The following is a 24,314-nucleotide window of genomic DNA, read 5'->3' as shown; positions in this document are numbered from 1 at the left end:
CAGTTAAGAAATAACACAGAAAGATGCCCTGTAACTTATTACCCAATTTCCCCCAGTGGTAACATTTTGCAAACCTATAGCACCATATCACAATCAGGATATTGGAACAGATGCAGTGAAAATACAGCACATTTCTGTCACCACAAGGATCCCTCCTGTTACCCTTTTAGAGCCACACCCATTCCGGTCCACCCCACGTCCTCCTTAACCACTAATCTGTTGTCCATCTCTATCATTTTGTCCTTTCAACAATGTTATATAAATGAAGTCACACAGTATATAACCTTTTGGGATTGCCTTTTCACTCAACGTAATTTTCTGGAGATTCAACCAGATTGTTGCACGTATCAGTAATTTTTTTTTAAGGTTTTATTTATTTATTTGACAGAGAGAGATCACAAGCAGGCAGAGAGACAGGCAGAGAGGTGGGGGGGAAGCAGGCTCCCCGCCGAACAGGGACCCCAACGCGGGGCTCAATCCCAGGACCCTGAGACCATGACCCGAGCTGAAGGCAGAGGCCCAACCCACTGAGCCACCCAGGCGCCCCAATAATTTGTTTTTTTATTGCTAAATTGTTTTCGATGGTATGGATATACCACAGTTTTTTTAACTATCAACTATCTTTGTTGACTCATTTTTGTTTTTAGGTAGGCTCCATGCCCAATGTGGGGCTCGCGCTCAACTCTAAGATTGAGTCACAAACTCTACCAACTGAGCCCGTCAGGCACCCCTAACCATTCAACTATTCAAGAGCATCCATGCTGTTTTCAGTTTAGGGTTATTACAAGTAGAGCTGCTATGAACATTCCTGTGTAAGTTCTTGTACAAGTCTGCTCTCTTAAGTAAGTACCCAGGGGAACCATTGCTGGGTCATATGACAGATGCGTAGTTAGTTTTTAAGAAAATGTCAAACTGCTTTCCAGAGCAGTGAGCATTCTACATTCCCAGCCCCAAGGGATCCACTTTCTCTCTCTATCTTCACCAGCATTTGGTGGTGTCACATTTTTTTTTTTATTTTAGTCATGTTGATTATGGTGGTTTCAATGTGCATTTCTCAAATGGCTAATGACATTGAATATTTTTTTAAAAGATTTTATTTATTTATTTGACAGGCAGAAATCACAAGTAAGCAGGGGCAGGGGGGTGGGAGCGGGGAAGCAGGCTCTCCGCTGAGCAGAGAGCCCAATGCAGGGCTCTATCCCAGGACCCTGAGATCATGACCTGAGCTGAAGGCCGAGGCTTAACCCACTGAGCCACCCAGGCACCCCGACATTGAATATCTTTGCCTGTGCTTATTTGCCATCTGTATGTCCTCTTTGGTAAAATGTCTCTTCATGTCTTTTGTCCATATTCTTCTTAAAAAAAAAAAAAGAAAGAAAGAAAAGAAAAGAAAAGATTTTATCTTCAAATAATCTCCATACCCAGTGTGGGGCTTGATCTTAAAACCCTGAGGTCAGGAGATGAAAGCTCTACTGTCTGAGCCAACCAGGTGCCCCTCTTTGGTCCATATTCTAATTGTAATGTATTGTTCTTTCACTATTGAGTTCTGAGAGTTCTTTACAGGTTTTAGAGGCTAGTCCTCTGTTACATATGCAGGATGCAAATATTTTCTCCTATTGGGCAAGCTGTCTTTTCTTCCTCTCACAGGGTCTTTTGCAGAGGGAACCTGTTTCATTTGGATGAAGTCTGATTTAGCGATGCTTCCTTTTATGGGCCACGCTTTTGGTGTCAAGTTTCAGAATTCTTTGCTTATCCCAGAACCCGAGATTTTCTCTTGATTTTTTTCTAAAAGTTTGATAGTTTTATGTCTGACATTTTAGGTCCATGATCCATTTTGAGTTTTGTATACAATGTAAGATATAGGTCAAAGTTTATTTTTTTGCTTATAAATGTCCAACTGCTCCAGAACGTTTTTGTTTTGTTTTGGTTTGGTTTTTTGGGAAATGTACACTTTTCTGCCTTGAATTGCTTTTGCACCTTTGTCAGACATCAGTTGGGGATATTTGTGCGGGTCTGTTTCTGGATTCTCTCTTAGATTTCACTGAGCTATCTGCTCCCATCTTATTTTTCTTTTTCAAAATTGTTTTTGCTATTTTATTTCCCTTGTTTAGTCCTATAAATTTTCAAACAATCTTGTCCTTATCCACAAAAATCTGACTGTGATTTTGATAGAGATTGTGCTAAACTCATATATCAATTTGGGTGAAACTGATATTTTTACTTTTTCAAGTTCTTCAATCCCTGAACTTAGTATGGGTCTCCATTTATTTAGACCATTGATTTCTTTCATCAGCATGGTACAGTTTCCTGCAATACAAATCCTGTGCATGCTTACTGTATTTATACCTCTGTATCTCATTTTTTTGAGCATTTTAAATGGTATTGTTTTAAATTTTGACATCCTCAAGTTCATTGTCAGGCTATAAAAATACATTGTTTTTGTGTGTTATCTCAATTCCTGGAACAAACCCATTTTTCAAAGTTTCTATTTTTATGTATTGCTGAATTCTATTTGCTAATATTTTAAGATTTTCGCATCTCTATTCATGAGGAACATTAGTGCGCGGGTCTCTTTTTTTGTGCAGTCTTTGTCTGGCTAGGGAATCAGGGTAGAACTACTTTCATAAACTAAACTGGGAAGGGTTAGTGCTGGGTAGGGATGGAGTTCCCTACAAGGTCTCCACTCCTACTGCCTGGCTGGGAGGGGCTGGAGGGTCTCACTACTGCTCCCAACATGCATGGGAGCATGGGGTCTCATTACTGCTGGGAGACTGGTGAAGTCCTGACTCTCCCGGACTCCCACCCAAGCAGGCAGGGTGCCTGATTACTGCTGGGTGGGAACAAAAGGCTTGGCCCCTCCTTGGTGTTCTCGGATACTACCTCTACTGAAGGGACTGGGGTACCCCACTACAGCCGGGGTGAACTGGAGGTTGAGGCTCAGTACAGCTTTTGCAGGTGCAGGGAGGGATGGAGCCACAGCACTTCCTGTGGTGTTTGGCTGGAGTAGAGCAATTATTGTCTCCAGTTTTCTGTCTTGCTAGGCCAGTCTTTGGGCTAGAGAGAGCAGACTCCTACTGGGGCTTTTTGTCCTGAGCTGTCATTTCTGTGCTGCCAGCCACTTCAGCTCCAGGTGTGGGGTAGATGAAGGGCAAAGAAAACCTAAAGAGCTCATCACTGTGTTGTTTCTTGGGCCCTGAGGTCCCTAGCTGATCCATCTTCTTCTCCCCATCTTCTAGAGTCTTGTTATGCCTTTTTATATAACCTGGGGGCTTTAGTTGTATCCAATGGGAGGAACAGAGAAAAATACATCTACTCCATCTTTCCAGAAGGAGAAGTACTGTTCGTTTTTTTTAAGCTATTTTTTTTTATTTTATTTATTTATTTGAGAGGAGAGAGAGAGAGCAAGAGAGGGGGAAGGGGCAGAGAGAGAGGGAGAAACAGACACCCAGCTGAGCAGGAAGCCTTACATGGGGCTTAATCCCAGGACCTGAGATCATGACCTGAGCCCAAGGCAGACGCTTAACCAAGTGAGCCGCCCAGATGCTCCAAAGTACGGTTAATTTTTAAATGAATACTAAACCAGAAACAGTAAATAGAGGTGGCAGGGTCACCTGAGCAGCTGGTGAACAGGGGAGAGGAGGTAGGAGATAAATTTGCTTTTTACCATGTACTATTTTGTACTATGTGAATATATTACCTATTCAAAACACAAAGCTTTTAAAATATTCATAAAAATATGTTATCCCGGGGTGCCTGGGTGGCTCAGTCAGTTAAGCAGCTGCCTTAAGTTCAGGTCTGACCTCAGTGTCCTGAGATCGAGCCCTGTGTCAGGCTCCCTGCTCAGCAGGGAAGTCTGGTTTTCCCACTCTCTCTGCCCCTAAAAAAATACTTTTTTTAAAATGTGTTATCCAACATTCTTAAGAACAATGGGTTCACTAGACAGAAACGAGGGTCCACTAGGAAAGTCAGCCAAAGTAAACTCCTGTCCTTTTGAATTGCCACAGCAGAGTCTCTTTGGATTTTAAGTCCTGGAGCATGATGGTCTTAAGTGTGAGCGGAATGGTATGGTTAGTACACCCAAAGGTAGTTAAATGACTTTATTCAAAGAGAATCACTGTTTTCCCCAAGACCTCAGGGGTTAATCTGCAAAAAGAATGTGTCTCTCCTGGACCAGATTTTATGTGTTCTTTCCCTGCAAGTTCCCTTTGTGCTACTTGATAATATAAAAAGTAACAGAAAGGTCACAGCAAGAGAGAGAATTTATTTCAAACTGACTTGCTGCCAAACTTTTTCTAATCTACCTCCCCATTCTCAAATACTTTTCAGGCCCAAACTTGACTCTCTTTGGGTGTCTTACAGTAAGCTCTATAACTCAAACCAACCCAGCTGTCAGTGGAGATTTCCTCCTCTCCAGAGAACACAATGCTCCACCCCTCCACACCCACGGCTAAGAGGCAGAACCCTGACAAGGTGAGTGAATGGAGCCAGTGTGAGCATGGGGAAGCTCCCACAACATCAGAGTATCCTGCTGGGGACGGCCTGGCCTCCCAGCCTTTGCCCCATGGCCGTTGCAGATGCGGCAGGATCCCCAGCTTGGGATTGCTTCTCAGTCTGGAGGGTCCCTGGGCCTGGGAAGGCCTCACTACCTCCATTCTCAAGCTTCAGTTGACAGGCATCTGGGAAGCATGTTAAAATGCAGAATCCCAGGTCCCTCCCATTGACACTCTGATTCAGCACGAAGAGGTGGCAGCAAGCTGCGGGTCAACCCACCCCTTACTCCAGCTGCCATGCTTGTCTTGCAGGTGGTACAAGTTCAGCTCAGGACAGTTAGTTTTCTGCGGGGTGGAACCCCAAAGAGGCAGCAGTCACATTCAGAGAAGACCTCACCGACTGCTGTCCTAACCTACAAGTGCAATCAGATGGGGCAGAGAAGGTACAACCTGGCACTTTCCCCAAGGGCCTGTGGAAGAACCTCCTGGTCCCCAGAGCATCCAGGAACTTGCCAGGCCACATCTGAGACACCACCCCATGCTGGCCAGGGCATCAATTCTGGCTTCTTCTCCATCTTGTGTCTCTTCCATCATGAATCAGCCACAATAACCCAGCTTTCTGCAGCGAGGAGTCATGATTAAGTAATTGGACAGGCTGACTATACCAAGATGATGGGGTGTAGGAGGGACAAATGTCAGTGACAGAGTGCAGCCTGGGAGAAATACGGCCTCACGCGGCAGCATATGCAAAAACAATACAGTCCAGTCAACCATGAATCCTAAGGGATGTGGCTGCCAACGGAATCTACAGGAGCCAAGGCTGGAAGGGATAAAGGAGCCCTTCTCCACTCTGCCCAGATCAGGCTCTCCTGGAGTATTGCGTGTCAGGCCCAAGCAGGCGGAGCTGAGCACTGGCCCAGCTGGTTTGTGTAACCAGGATCCTGGAGGTGGGAAATGATCAGTAACTCACCTCTCCGGGGCCAGCACCAGAGCCTTCCACCGAAGCCAGAAACTCAAAATCCGAGGGCTATGCAGAGCCAGTAAGTAGGGCAGGCTGTCAGGTCAGAGTCCTTCAAGAGAGCTGGGCTCCATTCCCCCTTCCAGGGGATGCGGCCCTTGTGGGAAAGGCCATTTCATTCTCCTCTTCTATGATGTCCTCTGCTAGTTGAAGCCCGTTTCCAACCAAGCCTCTGTAGCCCATGGAAATGCTTTTTTTTTTTTAAATATTTATTTATTTAACAGAGAGAGATCACAAGTAGGCAGAGAGACAGGCAGAGAGAGAGAGAAAGAAAGGAGGAGAGTGAAAGCAGGCTCCCCGCTGAGCAGAGAGCCCAACATGGGGCTCGATCCCAGGACCCCGAGATCAGGACCCGAGCCGAAGGCAGAGGCTTAAACCACTGAGCCACCCCAGGTGCCCCACCATGGAAATGCTTTTAAGCAAATCGTCCTAAAAGCCTAAATGCATGTTCTTCCAGACAGACTTATTTATTGGCAGAGAAAATATCCATTGACTTTCTAGCTGCTGAGACTTTACATTTCACCTGACCCTTAATTTCACTCCTCTCAAATATAAAAGAATAGAAAGCATATTGTTTTTTCCTTGCTCTGGCTGCAAAAGAAGAAAATGGGGTAATAGAGCACTCTGAATCCCCTTGGAAAAGGCAATTCCAGAAGTTCTCAAAGAAGAGCTACTTATTTAATTTGTACTTACTGCTTTCTCTAAATCACTCAAACCATTCCGGGAAACCTTGGGACATTTTCATTAACTGGTTTCATGTGTAAGATTTAAATACAGCAATTATCCAAGTGATCAAAGAATTGAGACACATCAACATTCTGTGCCTTCTGGGGCACCTGGGTGGCTCAGTCGGTTAAGCATCCGCCTTTGGCTCAGGTCATGATCCTGGGATCAAGTCCTCCATCAGGCTCCTTGCTCATCGGGGAGTCTGCTTCTCCCTCTCCCTCTGCCTGCCACTCCCATTGCGTGTACTCTCTCTCTCTCTGTCAAATAAATAAAATCTTAAAAAAAAACTCTATGCCTCCTGATGCAATGTTCCTTCCAAGTGGGGCATCACCTCACCTAAGGGGGGTCCTTCCAAACACACACACATATGAATGTACACACAAAGAAACACCATACAACCCTAACTGACATTCTTCCAAAGTGGCAAGGTCATGAACAACCGAGACTGAAGAACCATTCCCAGTAGGAAGAGTTTGAGGACCCACGACAACTAAAGGTACTGTGGGAGCCCACCAGAAAAGGTCCATTAGTAGGCCACTTGGTGAAATCTGCATCAGCAGATTAGTTCACCGGTATTACCGCAGCAGTCACTTCCTTGTTTATATGGTCACACTACGGTTTGCGAGAGGTCAACATACCGGGAAGTGAGGTGAAGGAGATACAGGAACTCTCTGTACTCCTTCTGCAACTTTCACATAAGGGCAATTATTTCAAAAGAAAAGCTGAAAAACACAAAACAGGGATGAAAGATCTTCTTCTGTGCCCTGTGAAGGTCTTTGTCTTCTGAGGACAACTTTGTTTCCTCTGCTGGTGACAGCAGGAACTGACAGACATCTTTTGAGAGTCAGGCCTTCTTACCTCCTGCAGCATCCATGTGTGACAAACTCTGTTTTGCTCACAAACTGTGACCCTCAAGGGTACCCCCAGCCTTTCACTTCTTACCTTGTTCCATTTTCTCTGTCATAGCAACTCAGGGTTCTCCCTGGCAGCTGTGACAGGGGTCTGAAGAGGCGGATGGACAGCATGGTGGCCACGAGAGGTAGAACGGTGGATCGCCTTCTGGTGGGTTCTGAAACACAAAATGCACCCTCAGCATTGCCTGGTTGCCTCCATGGGCGTACCCTTCGGGACTGAGGCAGGGTCCTCCCACACATCCCTCATGAAGCTGCTGCTTCCTATGATGGAAAAAGTCAGAAACTGCGTTCTAGTTCTGGCTGTGCCACCACCTCCTTGGGCAACCGTGGGCGGGCTGTCACCCACCTGTAACGTGAGAAGGTGGGACCGGACAGGTGATCTGACAACCAAGTGAAGTATCAAGCACAGGGGACACTTGAGGACCCACCCCATGGGTCATGGAGCCTCACGGAGCCCCATTCTTGTCTGTGTTCCCCATAACCAGCAGATCATCAGTCTGTGGTGACCCCGGGCATCAGCCTGCACGCTGTTTGGCCACAGGCCTCCAAGTGCAGCTCTTCCAGCCCCGCACAAATCACTGGGCTCCACCCAGCCCCTTTCTCCCCCAGCCCACCACACACAGGGTCTGGCTCTGACGCTCAACTCAGCAGTAGCTCTGGAGCCTGGAGACTGGAGCTAGAAGGTGAGACACACTTCCATCAACCTTAATTAAAACACACACACACTGAGTCTCACACCTGCCCCACCCTCTTCTGAAGTCACATCAACCTTATTGCAACAAGGCCATGTACCACAGGGTCTCACCTTAAGTTACCTTAAGGCTACTCAGCACCAGGACTAGCTGTGCACAATTAACTTAGTGGCCCTCCAGGCTGGAGGGCTAGGGGCGGGTGGGGGGGCACCAGGAAGGAGCTGAGCAAGGCAACCACAGCCAGAGGAGCTGCTGGTCTTTCCTGGTAGACCATCCTAGCCTCTCGTTTGCACATCTGCCTGTGGTTTGTTACAACATTGTTATTGGGAACAGGGCTGTGCCTGGGAGGCAGCTCCTCCAGGCCCTCGTGCTGCCACCTGAACCCAACTAATGACCAGCCATCAGGGCCACTTGGTCAAGAACTCAATTCGTTATCTAGCCAACCACCGCACAGTTCACTGTGGGCGGCAGGTGGAGGTGTCTGATCTGTTCAATCCTCAAGAAAGAGAAACAAATAGGGATCGCTTGGCCTGTGTGATCCTTCCTGGACTACACGGCAGGTTCTTGCTTCCACTCCTGTCCCTCCTCACCACAGCATTCTCAGCACTGTACTCAGAAAGATCTTTATAGATCCATCAAGTGGGGGCCTGGGTGGCTTGGTCGGTTAAACGTCGGCTCAGGTCATGATCTCAGGGTCCTCGGATTGAGCCTCCCAACAGGCTCCCTGCTCCGTGGGGGGTCTGCTTCTCCCTTCCCCTATTCATGCTCTCTGCCTCTCTCTCAGATAAATAAAATCTTAAAAAAATATATATATATAATATATGTAAAATATATATAAATATATTTATAATATCATATCACATCATATATTTATAATATATAATATATAATATATATAAAATATAATATATATATAATATATATAATATGTGTGTGTGTATATATATATATCAGTCAACTTATGTGACTTCTTTGCCTAAAAGCCTCTTCTCCATGCCTGCTGGGCACAGGCCTCTGCCTCCCTTCCCAGGCTCCTCTGGTACCACGCTACCCTGGGCCACGCTGACCTTCTGAAAGCTTCAGGTATGTGTGCCAAGCTCTTTCCTGCCTCAGGGCCCCAGTCTTTGCTCCTCCCTCACTCTAGGTAGCTGAGTCCTTCTGACTCTTTGGACTTCAGAGGGGCTGTCCCAGATCCCCCAGGCAGCGCACAGAGCCTGCTCTCTGTAAGATCATTCTTCAATCCCAAACCACCATGTTTCTTTACTTTATCCTCCCCTTCTGGATCGTAAGCTCGGAGGGGACAGGAGCCTTGTCCACATCCCTCATGCCGGGAAGAAGCCTAACACAAAGGAGGCATTCAGTGAGAGTGGGGTGAGCTGTGTGTAGAAAGGTGGCCTGCAGCCAAAACTAGAGTTACCACAGCGAGCATTCGGCAGGCAACAGCAACACAGAGCCCAAACCAGCCCTTCCGAGAAGGCACAAGGCCACGGGGCACGCCGCTCCCCCTCCCCTGCAGCTGAGTGGGCCCAGCTCAGGCACCTCAGCCTCTCTCCTCAGGACTAGAGTCTGAGCTCACTGCCACTGGGGCGCTCCAAATCCAGCAGTCTATAATTAAAGCCCTTCATCCCTTCTGCTCAGTGCCTTGGCAGAGACGACTTCAGTATTATCTCCACACAGAGGGCTGCTTTCAATTTTATTTTCCCTCAAGTCAGCACTATGGGAAAGTGCTCGAGTAAAAATAGCTTAAAATACATGAAAACTCGGCCCTTTGAATAATGCGCTGTTGGTGACATTTTCTCTGACATACAGAACAGTAGGATTTTAGATCTCTTCTTCCTTTTTAAGTTTCTAAAACATGTTGCTTTCCCCACGGCAAACACAGTGCTACAGGTGCTACAGACCATGGGATTCCCAAGCAGGCTTTGGGGATGTTTGCCATCTTAATGCCTGGTGCTGGGCTTTCTTCTCTGTATATATGAAGTTCTCAAACTTGAAAAGCCCTCACTTGCCTTTCGGTTTGGAAACAGAGGTGGCTGGGAGAGGTGCGAGTGGCAAGAAGGCAGAACACCTTTGGGGGTGGTAGGTGGGGGACAGTCTCCTGGGCCATGAACCCAGTCAGCTGCCCCAGGGGAACTTGGCACAGAGGACTTGACTGCCAGGGACCAAACTTATAAGATACTATCATGAAATCAAGATGCTTACATGCCAATCTGGAATCTGGGAGGAAATTTTCTTTTCCTCTCTTTTCTTTTCTTTTTAAAGATTTTGTTTTTTTATTTGAGAGAGAGAGAGCACAAGCAGAGGGAAAGGCAGAGGGAGAGGGAGAAGCAGACTCTCCAGTTAACTGGCTGAACCACCAGGCATCCCAAGGGAGAAACTTTTCTGATACTAAGAGCACCTGGGTCTACTCTCCAGGGCACCCTCTTTCCATTTTCAATGTGGCACCCATGCATAACCTGTGGTATGTACCTTCTCTCCAAAAAAATAGTGTGTGCATCCTCGCCCCAGTGCTGGGCTCCCCTGTGGCATGCTGACAGGACTAACTCACGGAGGACGTAGCTGGTTGGTTGCATTCCTGTGGGTTAGGATCAAGGTCTCTCTTGCAAGGGACAGACATTCCCCACCCTGAAATCCTTGGAAAAAGTGAGGTCATCAGCAGGCAACAGGAACACAGGAGGCAGGCCTTAGGCAGGAAAGAGAATGTATGTGTCTTCAGACATGAAGTCTGGATGGGTCTTGGCACTACCACTTGGGAAAAGTAGCCCCTATCCTACTGAGGAGGGCAGGGTGGGTTTAGGCAAGAAATGTTCCTATGTAGGAACCCCACACTAAAGAGCTTAAGACCAGTGAGCTTCTGTGTGAGATTTGAATGTCTGACAACCGGGAGCCTGCCTCCAGTGTGTTCTACCTGGCTGTTTCTGTTTGGCCAGCCTAGTGTTTTAAAAGGCAATGTAACTAGGCAGCTAAGTTATGCTTTAACACAACACAAAGTTTACACCTACTATCTATCTTAAACCTCCCCACAATTACCTTTGTTAACTTCCTGGATTCTATGGGCATTTGAGTTTGAAATCCCTACTCAGAGAGAGATGTATTTTCCTTTGGCCATTTCCCTTCTTGTTACTTAGCACAGGCTTGCCTGAAAGTTCCAGGCCAGCTCAGCTACACATGCTAACTGCATAGTTAACAGGGCTTCCATAAGGCCATGCAAAAGGGAAAACCTGCCAAGGCTTAAAGCCCTAATTCAAAAAAGATGACAATTATTCCTTAGAGAGAGGACTATTCTGGAACCAAAGTCTAAAAGCATTATAGAGGAACATTAAATGATAAAGCAGACAATGATCTCACTACCATTTTATCACAGATGCAGAGGCGACTCATACAGCTGTCTGTGACAGAGACCTTCAGTAAAAGCCAAGGATTTACCTATACAGCCCAGTTCGGTGAAGGCAAACCTAACGCAGGCACTTCCATTAGTCTGAGAGACAGTCCAGTCACCTGATTAAAGTCAGGAGATGTCAGCTCTCCTCAGATAACACAGCACCAACACTCTCTGAAGTGGTGATCTTTCAGGTGTCTGTCCTGCTCACCCGATCCCTGCCCTCTCAGACCTGTCTCTCGCCCATAGGATTTGGCCTCCACAGCTACACTTGGCCAGTGAGACCTCCCTTCTGGTCACTGAGGACTGGGTCAGGGAGAGAACCCATCATTCTGTCCCCTGGCGCTGTGAAAGAATGCAAATCAGCCTGGGGGTCCGGAGCAGGGACAAGTGATCAGCAGGTGGGGTTGGGGGAGCAGCTGTGCTACACTGCCCCCGAAGCCAGAGAGGATGGAGAAACCCAACCTGCAGAGAGAAGAGTCAGGCACACATGCAGCAAGGAGGAGAGATGGACAGGGAGAAACAAGAGAAACAGAACAGCAGAGCCTCCTCCTGAAAAAGCTGCTTCTGAGACCCATTTGCCCTCCTGTCCTCCAGCTCTGCAAGGCACCCAAGGTCTTTATTCTCCATGGGATTTAAATAAGCTTAAAGTCTCTGTTCCTTGTGGCCAAAACAATACCAGCGAAAATGCACAGAAGCAGAGAAAACATTATTACTAATTCTTAAGCTTGCCCCATCTTGAGAATGCCAATAGATCTTGGCAGTGATAACAGGAAACCGTGTCTCCCCCTCTCTACTTCTCATCTGTCCTGCCCCGAGAGAAAGTATTAGAGGAGTCAAAATGGCCATAAGTGCCAGCTTAAGCAAGCACTCCACCCCTAGGATAATAGGGGTCGCCTAATCAAATTCAAGTCAGACCCCTAAACGATGGGACTCTCAGGGCTCCACTGGTGGGCTCTTCCCACACCCATCATGAGTGCTCAGAGCTTTAAATAGGATTTATATGCTGCCAACTCCTACATGTTTATCTCCAACTAGCCTTCTCCTCCAAACTCCAGATTCACATAGCCACCTGCCCATCCAACAGCTCCACTGGAATGTTTAATAGGTTATCTATTATAACTTATAATAACCCGTCCAGGGGCTCCTGCCTTCGGCCCAGGTCATGATCTCAGGGTCCTGGGATGGAGCCCCGCATCGGGCTCTCTGCTCAGCACGGAGCCTGCTTCCCCCTCTTTCTCTTTCTCTGCCTGCCACTCTGCCTACTTGTGATCTCTGTCAAATAAATAAATTAAAAATCTTAAAAAAAAAATAATAACCTGTCCAAAATCGAGCCTGTGCTATGGCACTGAGTACCTGTTTCTCTACATCTTCTTCATTCTTAATCCTTCTTTACTTTGCACTCTGCAGCCAAGCTGTCGGCAAACCCTGACCCCACCTTCACAATGCGTCTAGAGCCCCCGCTATCATCTTTGTCTAAGCTGTCTTCACTTCTTGCCCGGATTATTTCAGTCGCCACCCAACTTGGCTCCCTGTTTCTACCCTTGTCCCCTTTCAGACACTGCTCGACACGGGCCTGCAGGATTCTGTGAAATGTAACTCAGATCGTGTCACTCCGGCACCAAACTCTTGCTGGCAGTAAAAGCCAAAATTACTGTAGATTGCCCCCAAGACCCTCCACGATCTGGGTTTTCATCCCCGCCCCCACCATTCTGCTCCTTGGTTACGATGGCCTTCCTGCTATACTTAGAACGCGACAAGTAAGCTCCTGCTTCGGAAACTTTGCCCTTACTTTTCCCTCTACTTGGAATATTCTATCCCCTCATTATCCACAGGGCTCCTTCTCACACTTCAATCTTTTCCTCAAATGTTTCCCCAGTAAGACATTCTCTGGCTACCCCATCAATCCCACCCCTGCCATGATATTTTCTATTCCCCCTCCCCTGCTTCCATCCCCCCACCTTGGCTTACTACACTTTAACATTATATACACTGTAGTTATTTATCTTATTTGTTATCTTTCAGTCCCATTAGAACGTAAACTCTGAGAGCAGGGGATTTTGTCTGCTTTGGTCACTGTCATACCCCCAACACCTAACACTGCCCTCTATACAGTAGGCACATAATATGTGAATTACTTAAGGGGCTTCTAGGCAGAGGTATACTATGACCAGACTTACTTTTTTAATACAATAAGCCTCACTGGGTTAAGAATAAACTGAGGATGAACAAAGGCAAAAGCAGGGAGACCATTTACATGTTGAGGCAGTAATCCAGAGCCACAGTTTATAGCCATGAAGGTTGTGCACTGCACAAGTCCAGTGAAATGTGCAAACATACTCTCTGGAGATATACAGAAGGGTTGTGGGCCCTGGTGGAAACCATGAAGGTAACTAGAAGTGGTCAGAGTCTGGCTACCTTTTGAAGGTAGAGCCCCATATGATTTAACGGACAAATTTAATGGAGAATGTGCAAGAACAAAAAATCAAAGATATTTCCAAGATTTTTGGTGCAGATGTCAAATAATAATAATAATTATTATTATTATATCAGCACAACTGACAAATTAAAGAGCCATTCTATTCATAAGTTCTTACCACATTTCAAATCAGGGTATACAAGCCGGGCCTCACCTGGGCCTCCAAATCACTATAATTTTCTCATCTACTCATTACCATTTGCTATACCATCGCTCAAGAAGCCCTGTACTCTCCAGTTTCCATGTTTTGCTCATTCCACACCACATCTGACTTGTTCCGAAGACCAAGTCCTGATTCAAAGAACACTCCTCCAAGATGCCTTTCCTGATGCCCTGACTTTAAAAAATCAGTCTCTCGCCTACAGTTCCATTCCATCCTTTCCTTCTGTGCCTCTGTAATAGCACTTAGAACAGCACTTAACTAAGCAAGAAGTATTAGATGTATTTCTGCTTATAAGCACTCATAGCCCCTATCCACCAACTCCCACCTGGACTGTGCGCTCGCCACAGATAGGGTCCACGTGTTATAGCACTGACTTCCGCCTTCTCCAAAATACCTACTCTGGTGTCTGACAGGAAACAGATTCTATGCATATGTGTATGGAGAGAGTATGAAATCTGCAGCAATTCCAAAGGTCAGCTTCCACGCTCACCAGCGGTGTATTTAAACCCATGCAAAGCCGGGCTCCAAGGCTCAGGTAGAAAGTGGGACATATGCTGCGTCCTGAAGGATCCCGGCTGCAGGAGGCCTGCGAGCAGCCCTCGGTAATGAAAGACTTGCCTCTGCGACTACACCCCCAACCCGGGCTAGCCCGTGACTGCATCAGCTGACTGGAGGCCGATTTTGGCCGACGGGCTGGAAAAAAACGCGCAGGGCTCAACGACCTGCGCAGGGCTCAACGACGCGAACAGAGCCAAACCCGCCCCGAAGCGGCTGCGGACAGCCAGGAGGACACCTTCTCTCGCAAACTCATGGACTCAAGCAGAAGGCCGGCGGCCCGCGAGCGGCCCGCGCCACCCAGCTCCACCCCGCGCGGAGGGCCGCGCAGCCAATCGCAGGGCCGCAGTTCCTTCTGCAGGCGGGAGGCGGGAGCCAAGGGGCTCGGCTCGAGCCGCGCTCCCATTGGCTGAGACGGAACCGCCCAGACAAAGCCCGGCAGTCGGGGCCCGCGACTGGGCGTGCCCCGGCCTACCACCACCTAGGTATCTCATCCCCAGGCCGTCCCCGCGGCGCCTCCACCGTGCTCCCCACCCCCACTCCCCGGCCCCGTCCCCCTCCCCGTCCCGCTGCCTATTCGGTCCTCCAGCAGCCGCAGGCTCAGCTCGTGATCAAGGCGGTTGGACCGGCAGCCTAACCGCTCTCTACCGTCCTTCCCTGGCCGCGGCGTTGGGAGGAAGGGGGGGGGAGGGAGCACGCCCCAAGTCCTGAGGACAGGGCTTCGCAGAGGACGCAACGTGGGGCAGGAGGGAGACGCAGTGAAGAAAGGCGCGGCCCCAGCCTGGGGCTGGAACGACCAGCTTCGGTACCGGCTCGGTTTCCGACTACGAGATGACCTTGGGCCGCTTCCTTCCCTACTGGGGGGCCGGGGTGGTCTTCTGTAAAATGCGGAGGTGGGGAAGGATGAGGCCCGAGGGTTTCCCCTGGGCGCCTCGGGGCTGCGGGTTCAACCTGGGACTCCTCCCGCCGAGCACATTTTGCCTAATAATAAACGCCAGGTGGGCTCCCAGAGCGAGGACTGAAGGCCCCGGAAGGCGGTGGGTGAGGGCCGCCTGGGACTGAAACGGATCTGGGCAGGATCCGTCCATCTTCCCACCCTTACCCCGGCCGCAGCTGCAGGGCCAGACCTACAGGAATCCGTGCCACATCCCCACCCGTATGGCCACGCGAGGCCAAACCAAACTGAGCAGAGGGCGTCGGCGCTTGCCGCGGGAGCTGCAGAGATGCGGACCCCTCCTCTTACCCCAGACCAAATGGGTGGAGGGGCTCCGGCCGCGGAGGGCCCAGCCGGCGCGTTCCCCTGAGCCCAACGCTTCGCTGGTACCCGCGCTCCTGGCTTGGACGGCCCGGTGGGGGCGCTGCCGCCGTTTCCTTCTCGAAGCCCCTCTACACGCTCCCCCTACTGCGGCTTCCTACTTCGGCTCTGGGAGGCGGCGGAGCCTAGACACAGTGGGTGCACGCTGTCTGGCAGAGCGGGGCGGGGCGGACCGCGGGAGTCGCGGGGGCGGGGAGCGCTCCTGCGCTCTCTCCTTCCTGCTCCGGCGTCCCGCCCAGCCCTCCTCCCGCAGACGGTACCCCCAATCTGGCTCCCAGCCCAAGATAAACCCCTTCCCAGGCGCTGAGCTCCACCGCCAGCCGCGTTCTGGAGAGTCTGGGGCTCTCGAGCTGGGAGGAGCAGGTGCCGCACCAGGAACTGAGGGAACCTGGTGAGGAGTGAGGCTTCTTCCAGCTTCTGTGCGTGTTTGCTGACTTTCGAACTCATCGGAGTTCGTTGGGTGGTTTTTATATTTGTCTTTTTTTTTTTTAAGATTTTATTTATTTCGCAGAGAGAGAGATCACAAGTAGGCAGAGAGGCAGGCAGAGAGATAGAGGATAAAGCAGGTTCTCCGCGGAGCAGAGAGCCCGATGCGGGACCCGATCCCAGGACCCTGAGATCATGACTCGAGCCGAAGGCAGAGGCTTAACCCACTGAGCCACCCAGGCGCCCCTTATATTTGTCTTTTGATCGGATGGAATGCATTTAAAGAATTGCTCCTATGAATCTTTAAAGGTAATTTAAGCACAGGTCCCAGAGTTTAAACAATAAACGTCAGGGGAAATGGCCACAGAGCCGGGTGACCGCGCCAAGTTTCTAGGATGAAAAGCCGCCTAAGGAGAGAAGGAGACTATCGACAAATTAGTGACAGGGGCTATGTTAACGTCAAATTACAGAAACGCTGATTGGAAAGGGACCAGGCAGATGAAAAAGGGACGGAAGTGCTGGCCTGGTGAGACTTTAGAAGAAACTTTTCAGCTCCGTTCCACGGGCTCCTTGAGAGTTACTGTTTATCTACTTTATCCCCAGCTCCTGACACAATAGTGTCTTGAAGAATGGGAGGATCACAAAGGCCGGATGCACTTGATTCTCTGTACCCATTTTACAGACAAACTAAAGCCAGAGTACTTTTCTTCGGTGTTGTGTTTCAGAATACTAGCTCTGTACGCCATGCCACAGCCATAACATAAATCGTTACACTGGGTTGCTGGTTACACTTTGAGGGTTATGCATGGCTAGAAAAGCATTTAATGAAAGGAAGAATTACCGTTTCCACCTAGAAAAATCAGAGGTCCTGACTTTGGACTGAGAATTGAACGGAAATGTAGTTCTAGTAATAGAAAACAGGGAAAGGACACTGGACCTGAAGTTTTATCAGACTAAACCTGTGGCTGACCTCACAGCTTCCCAGCCTATCTTTTTATTCCAGCTTTGCTATGGCAAATGACTGAATTCAGGTGTTACCTGAGAGCACCTTGCCTCAGCGGCACCTTCGCTGGTCTGCACCTTCGCAGCTCTGGTCTTCGCTGTCAAAGCAGCCAAGGACCCCTGTGGGAAAGCCCTGCCCATTCTGACGCATGCGCAAAACTGCAAATGCAAAAGAACTAGCACTGCTAGAGACATGCTTTGAGGCAGAAGGGAACTGGTGGAGAAATATTCCCCTCTTCCATTCTTCCGGTGGGCAGTTCTGAGGTGCATTCTGTGTAGCTCCTAAGAGGACAGAGCCCCGGTTGCCCACGGTGGTGCCCAACTTTACCAGTTCAGTCCTGCACACTTGGATTGCTTTTTTCTGTTCTTCCTTGCTTGCCTGATCTTCCTACCCTTCAACTCCTGTTCTTTGGGATTTGTTCCCAAAATAAGCTAACTGTATGGAAATGCTTGCTCAGAGTGTTTTTCTGGGGAACCCGACTAAGCCAGTCATTAATCCAAAAGAGGCTTCCTGCTCAGTGTTTTTCTGGGGAATCCCGCCGACCAAGCCAGTCATTAACCCAAAAGAGGCATCTCTGCCCACCTTTCAGGGTCATTCTCGGCAGACCTTTCCCAAGTCTGCTAATGAGGAATTTTTCAGCCTGAGCTTTTGCTCATTTTATCTCCCAGTTGCCCTGCCCTCTAGGGAATCCCCAATAAACTCTCAGAGAAAGGACTATTGGTGACTCCGAAGGGATAGAACCAGCTGAAGGCCTGGGTTAAAATGAGAGTCTAACAAAGTCATTCTCAGCACCCCTTAAATCTCTCCCCTGTTTCCAAGATTCTGACTGATGACTTTGAAACTGAAAAACTCTCAGCTCTGCGGTTGAACATGGAGGCAGAGACAATGTGAGACCCAGTTCACTCCCAGTGCAGCACGTGCCAAGATTCTGTCTCCTTTCTGCCCTCCTCTTCCTCTCACCCGCTTGTAAAAGCAGTTCCTCTACCCAGATACGAAGTCTCAGGCCCGGGTTTGTGGCACCTAGCATGTTTCATTTCAACACCAGTGGTGCTGTTGCAAATTACGCAGCTGGTCTGGGAGGGAAGCCGCCCTTCCCCTCTGCCTTCAAGGAAGGAGATGAGACATGTACATAAGTTAATGAATCATTAGAAGTCTTGTAAGTCTTCTAAAAGAGGGACATGTAAGTGTAGTGGGACTTCCAGTAGGGCTTTAGGACTGGCTTTGTAGAAAAGGTAGCATCCTTAAAGACCCAGTTGGAACGAAGCCCCCTGAAGAAATCCCACTGCCCAGAGGGCCACAGGGTTGGCTCTCGTCCATATCCGTTCCTAATTGCCTCCTCACTCACAGGCTTCCTGAATCCCAGTCAAGCTACCCATTCCCTCATCTTCCGAGGCCCCAGCCCTCCTCTTCCAGACCTAGCCCTGCCCCATCTCTGAATGCCCTTGGTCTTCTCTGCCCTCAGTGTTAAGTGTTGAATGTCAAATGGTACAGGTTAAATCCTGCCCTTGGCCAGCCACCTTGAAGGCTTCCAGGAGCCCACCTGTGCAGCCCTCAGCACTGAGCATTGCTGGGGAAGAGAGAAGAATAACACCATTTACTAATCCAAACCCTACAGGGCTTCTCTTTGTTTTGATACAATTAAATTTTCTTTAAAAAGATGCGGGGGGTGGGGGGAAACTAGATATCATGCCATTAATTCTGCAGAATTTTAGAAGTATCAAGCAGCCTTTTTTTTTTTTTTTCCTATAACTGACAGTGAAATGAAGAAAAAGCTCAGTGGATTTTTCTAAAATTGGTGGTGCTCAGAATTTAATGCGCTGAAAAGAGCCCTAGATCCCAACGTGACCATAATACTGAATTCTGCTCATGAATGAGAACTGGAGGCCCAGTCTTTTCCCTGCAGTGAGTGAGCAAGTAAAACAAGAACTTGGACCTTTCTGGAGAAAGAGGGGCCGTGTCAGGCACCTGCATCCTCACCCCTTTTCTGTCTTTTGACTCCAATATATTTAACTAAAATTTGGGTTTGGTTTTGTTTTGTTTTTTAACCACAATTTGGTATGAGGAGTAGTTTCAATTTTTTTTTTCTTTTTAAGTGGGCTCTGTGCCCAACATGGGGCTTGAACTCAGAAACCTGAGATCAAAAGTCACATGCTCTACCAAGTGAGCCAGCCAGGTGCCCCAGTAGTTTGGAAATGTAAGCAAAGTATCTTTGCAGTAATTGGGATCTTTGAAGAGGGAGAGTATGGGAATGAGGAGGATAGAGAGACTCCTGGCTCCAGCCCCTTTCCATCCCTGGCTCCCCTTTGCTTCTGCTAAAGCCAAGATAAGATAACAAGTCATTGCTCCTACTGAGACAGAAGAAAAAGACCAGACACCCGGTCCTGTTTGAATAAGAAAAGAAAAAGAAACAGTCCCCTGGGGTGATTCAGCACTCTGCTGAGACACCTCCGCTGAGATTATACTTCCAGGTGAAAGGGCCATTCGACCTTGAGAGACTGGGAAAGCTTTCAGGCCTTGAGAGACCTCGAAAACACCCCATTACCATCCCCCATTGCCTGTAACCATAAAAACTCACTCCTAACCCTGTCGGGTGCTCAGTCTTTGGGAAGAAATCCCGCCGAGCCCGCTGGAGTTAATAAAGCTAAGCTTTCCCTGCTCTCCCGTGTGCTGTTTGAGTTTCCTGGGTCACCTCAGATTTTCCGCAACAAGAAGGTAAAAAACAGTGTCCTCACCTCTGACCATTCACCCCAAGCTAGAGCAACCCATAAACCTCCTTCCTTCCTTCTTTCAGTTTACACCTGCGCCTTATTATGTATCACAGGCATTGTGCTTTGTTCTCAGAATGCAGTGATAACCAAATGGTGGGTCCCTGTTTTCAACAACACCACTTAGCAGTTAATTGCTATGTACCAGACACTATGTCAAGAGTTTTGTCTGCATTATTTCATTTAATCTCTAACGATCTTAAAAGTGACCTAAGATTATCCCCATTTTGCATCTAAGGAAGTTGAAGCAACACAACTATCAAGTGACAGAGACAGATGCCCCATAAGTCCATCATATTCCAAACACTCTCTTTCTTTTTTTAGAGAGAGGAAATGTCCAAAAGCTGGGGGCAGGGAAGCAGGATAGAGAGAGAGAGAGAATCTCAAGCAGCCTCCATGTTTTGCTCGGAGACTGAATGTGGGGCTCAATCTCAAGACCCTGAGATCATGACCTGAACCGAAATCAAGTTGAATGCTCAACAGACTGAGCCACCCAGGTGCCCTTCACAGACTTTCTTCAAACCTACCACCAACTGTCCTAAGGATCTTGCTTTAAAAAAGGATGAAAATTCCAGTTTACAAGGGTCTTTGGAATAGAGAATTTTTTATAACCTGTTGGGTATTCTTTCTGTGAATGATCTAACAGAAGCTCAAATGCCTTATTACATGGAAATTTCTTTCAACAAATACAATACAGATGCCAAGATCTCATGCCCTCAGCTAGGAAAAATATAGGTTCTAATTGATCATATACACTTTGAAAGAGAAAAATATGGGACAAAATTCTCAAATCTTAAATCTGATTCATTTTCTGACCTTCAAATTCTGTTTTTTCAAAGAATATTTGTTACAATAAACTCTTGAAAATCAGGATAACAAAACACATGCTTATTTTGATTCATATCTTTGCAATTTTTTTTTCAAACGAATATGTGTTTTTTAAACCATTTACTGTCTCTTGCACCAAGGACAGAGCCTACTAATTCCGAAGGGAAATCAAATTGCCAGGCTGCTGCCTCTCTATTTTGGGATGCCAGAACTTATTTCCTGAGGCATAGCTGTTCCTCCCCAACTCCCTCCCCTCAACCAGGCTCTTCCCAAGATTTGAAGCTTTTCCTTCTGTTGATATTTCTCACATTCAGTGTTCACTCACCTTAGCTGGTGGTGGGGTAACAACGTCCCTCAGCACTATCAGCTCGCGGGATACTCTCCAGGTAAGTTACAAGGCAGATAGATACACCTGGAATCCTCTTAATGCTCAGTTAATAAGGTATAATACACACTCCTGGAAATCTCTTCCAAAATATATGTGTATTATCAAGGCTAGCCTTTAGCAGGGAAGGGAAATTCTCACACTCATTTGAAATAAAATGAACTAATGATAAATACAATATTTAGAGTTCTGGATGTTTGTGTGCTTGTCATTAAATAGGCAAAGTTCAGCCTTGTAAATGTTTGTTTTAAGCTTAAAATGTCTGTGAGTTTGGCCCTCTGACAAGCAGAGAGCCAAGAGTAAATGTCAGTGATTAGGAACAAATTAAGAAAAAAATTATGCCAAAGGGCAGCTTCAGCAGACTTCACCTTAAGCTCCCCCTACCAGAAATATCTGGAGAATGCCCTGAGCATGACCCAGAATCAGGACCTGAGAAGATTTCAAGATGGCCAAACAGATTTAAACAGAGTTAGTTGTCAGAAGGTGGGACCAAAACATACTCCTTGAACATCATCAATGGAGGTAAGGAAGAGTATAGACATAGACATATAGACATATGTAGACATATAGAGTGTAGACATATGTATAGAGTATAGATCCCTTAAGGGTGTCTCTTAGTATTCCCATATCCTGTCATTAAAGTCAGTGGAAAATTACAACAATCAAATTCAGGCAGGACTACTAATGACCTTGATCCTCCATGAATGAATGTTTGGGGCTTCCTACCAGGTAAAGAAGAACAACCAGACAAGGACAAAGGGAATATGGAATGGGCAGGAGGAAAAGGTAGTTATAAATATCAGCTTCAACCACATGACCAGTTACAGAACACAAGGACTGTAATTGTCATGAAGATTTCTCCCTTACTTTGTGGTGTGTGTCTGCTTATAATGTCTTTGTTTTCTTTCCTCTATTATCCCTTTATGTAACAGAAGATGTTTTGACTTTATATCATAATATTGTTAACTTTACAACATAGTATTTCAGTTAGGGGATTTGAAGGAGAGGAGTAAACATCACCCAAGGACTTTGCATCCTCTTCTAGGGAAGAGGTTAGTACATTTTCAATTGTATACAGGATAGTCATGTCAAGTTAGGTGGATTTGTTGCCTTGTTAATTGTCTTCATTTGGATAGTAAGTATGGTTTAAGGAGCTATGCATGGGAGCCAAGTTGACACAGAGTGGTTGTTGATGTTTAATTTTATATGTCAACTTGGCTAGTCCCAAATGCCCACATATTTGGTCAAACATTATTCTGAATCTTTTTGTGAAGACGTTTTTAAACAAAATTAATATTTAAATCAGTGGACTTTGAGTAAAACAGATTACCCTTCATAGCTTGGATGGCCTCAGCCAACCAAATAGAAAGACTGAGTGACTTGTCTCCAAAGGAAGACTGACTCCCTCAAGAGAGGGAATTCTGCCAAGAGACCACCTTTGGAATCTTCTCTAGAGTTCTTCCCCAGGTCTCTACCCTACTGGCCTATACTGATGATTTTGAACTTGCCAAGCCTCTACAATCATATGAGCCAATTCCTTAAAATCCTTCTCTCTTTCCCTCTCTCTCCCGCCCAAACCCTTGCTCTTCCCAGCCCTCTCTTCATCCATACACATTCTGTTGGTTCTGTTCTTCAGGGCACAGCAAGTCATTCTTGGAGGTGTCTCCTCAAATGGCTGCTCATTTTCTTGCATGACGTGAGGATGCGGCAGCCACAAGAGAGAAGGATGAGAGCCGTGCTTGCAGGGAGAGTGTTCTAATAAGTAGAAGCTGGTTCAGAGCATGGGTCCTACTCACACACACACACACAATAGTAATAGAGCTTCACCTGTGGTTGAAGGACTTGCAGCAGGAAGGCTGAGTCCCAGTGTCATGTGTCAAAGGAGTGTCAAAAAGACACGCTATACCCAGACACTCAATGGCAAGGCTGAAAGATAAGAAAAGGAAATGAAGTATAAATAGAAGGAGTCAAAACTACTCTTACTGCAGGTCCTGTAATTATTAATTCAGACTATTCAGGATAGTTAACATCATAGCTCTTAGAATGATAATGGAGCTCAGGGGCATTTGAAGAGGCTCACCCACTTCCTGTTCCTTGCTAAGCCAGAGCCTGCTTCTCCCTCTGCCACTCCACCTGCTTGTGCTCTCCCGCTCTCTCTCTGACAAATACATAAATAAAATCTTAAAAATATATATGTACTGTTTCTTTGACACCTTAATAAACTTTTTATTTTTAATAATTTTAGATGTACAAAAAATTTCCCATATTCTCTTCACCTAATTTTCCCTAATGTGAACATTTTATATAAACATAGTATATTTGTCAAAACTGAGAAACTAATATTGGCACATCACTATTACCTGAACGCCAGGCTTTATTTGGATTTCACTAGTTTTTTTTTTTTGTCACTAGCGTCCTCTTTCTGTCCCAGGATCTAATCTAAAATACCACATCACATTTAGATGTCATGTCTCCTAGTTTCTTCTAATTTATAATAGCTTCTCAGTCTTGCTTTGATTTTCAGGACCTTGATAGTTTGAAAGAGTGCATCAGGTGTTCTGTGGACTACTCAATTGTTTGATGTTTTTCTCATGGTTAGACTGGGATTTGGTCTTGGGGGGAGAATACTACAGAGGTGAAGTGCCTTCCTCATCATATCATATCATATCATATAACTCAACACAGATGACATTAATCTTGCCACGTGGTTAAGGAAATGCCTGCCAGACTTCTACCCAGTAAAGTCACTATTTTTCTGTTTCCACCTTCATTCTTTGGAGACATGTCACTAAATCTAGCTCATGCTCAGGGAGAAGGAATTAAGCTCCTAATCCTAGTGTATTAAGAACACATCTGACGTTGCCCGGCTAGCTCAGTCGGTAGAGCATGAGACTCTTAAGAACACATCTGAGAGGGGCACCTGGGTGGCTCAGTGGGTTAAAGCCTCTGCCTTCAGCTCAGGTCATGATCTCAGGGTCCTGGGATCAAGCCCTACATCGGGCTCTCTGCTCATCAGGGAGCCTGCTTCCCCCACTCTCTCTGCCTGCTTCTCTGCTTACTTGTAATCTCTGTCAAATAAATAAATAAAGTCTTTTAAAAAAAGAAGAAGAAGACATCTGAGAGCAGTGTTGCTGCCCTATTCAATTTTAAAAATTGCTACAATAGTCATTGATTTC

General features: G+C 47.0%; 1 protein-coding gene across 5 annotated transcripts in view; it reads right to left on the bottom strand.

Moving 5' to 3' along the window:
- Positions 1-21,298, bottom strand: part of BDH1 (3-hydroxybutyrate dehydrogenase 1) — a 43,424-nt gene extending 22,126 nt beyond the window's left edge. The window contains exons 1-2 of one of the 5 annotated variants that reach the window (XM_047733698.1): positions 21,079-21,298; positions 7,177-7,303 (exon numbers count right to left, since the gene is read on the bottom strand). In XM_047733698.1, the coding sequence (XP_047589654.1) occupies positions 7,177-7,259 (83 nt within the window). In that variant the 5' untranslated portion in view covers positions 7,260-7,303; positions 21,079-21,298. Of the gene's footprint in view, positions 1-7,176; positions 7,304-14,186; positions 14,294-14,351; positions 14,487-15,659; positions 15,908-21,078 lie in introns of those variants that run through there. The other 4 variants (XM_047733691.1, XM_047733685.1, XM_047733675.1 and 1 more) reach the window with 4 other exon arrangements.
- Between the last annotated feature and the right edge of the window lie 3,016 nt (positions 21,299-24,314).

This window comes from Lutra lutra, chromosome 1, assembly GCF_902655055.1.
Source record: "Lutra lutra chromosome 1, mLutLut1.2, whole genome shotgun sequence".
NCBI lineage: Eukaryota > Metazoa > Chordata > Mammalia > Carnivora > Mustelidae > Lutra > Lutra lutra.
Note: the sequence above shows the minus strand (reverse complement) of the source record. Positions and strands in the feature narration are given on the sequence as shown.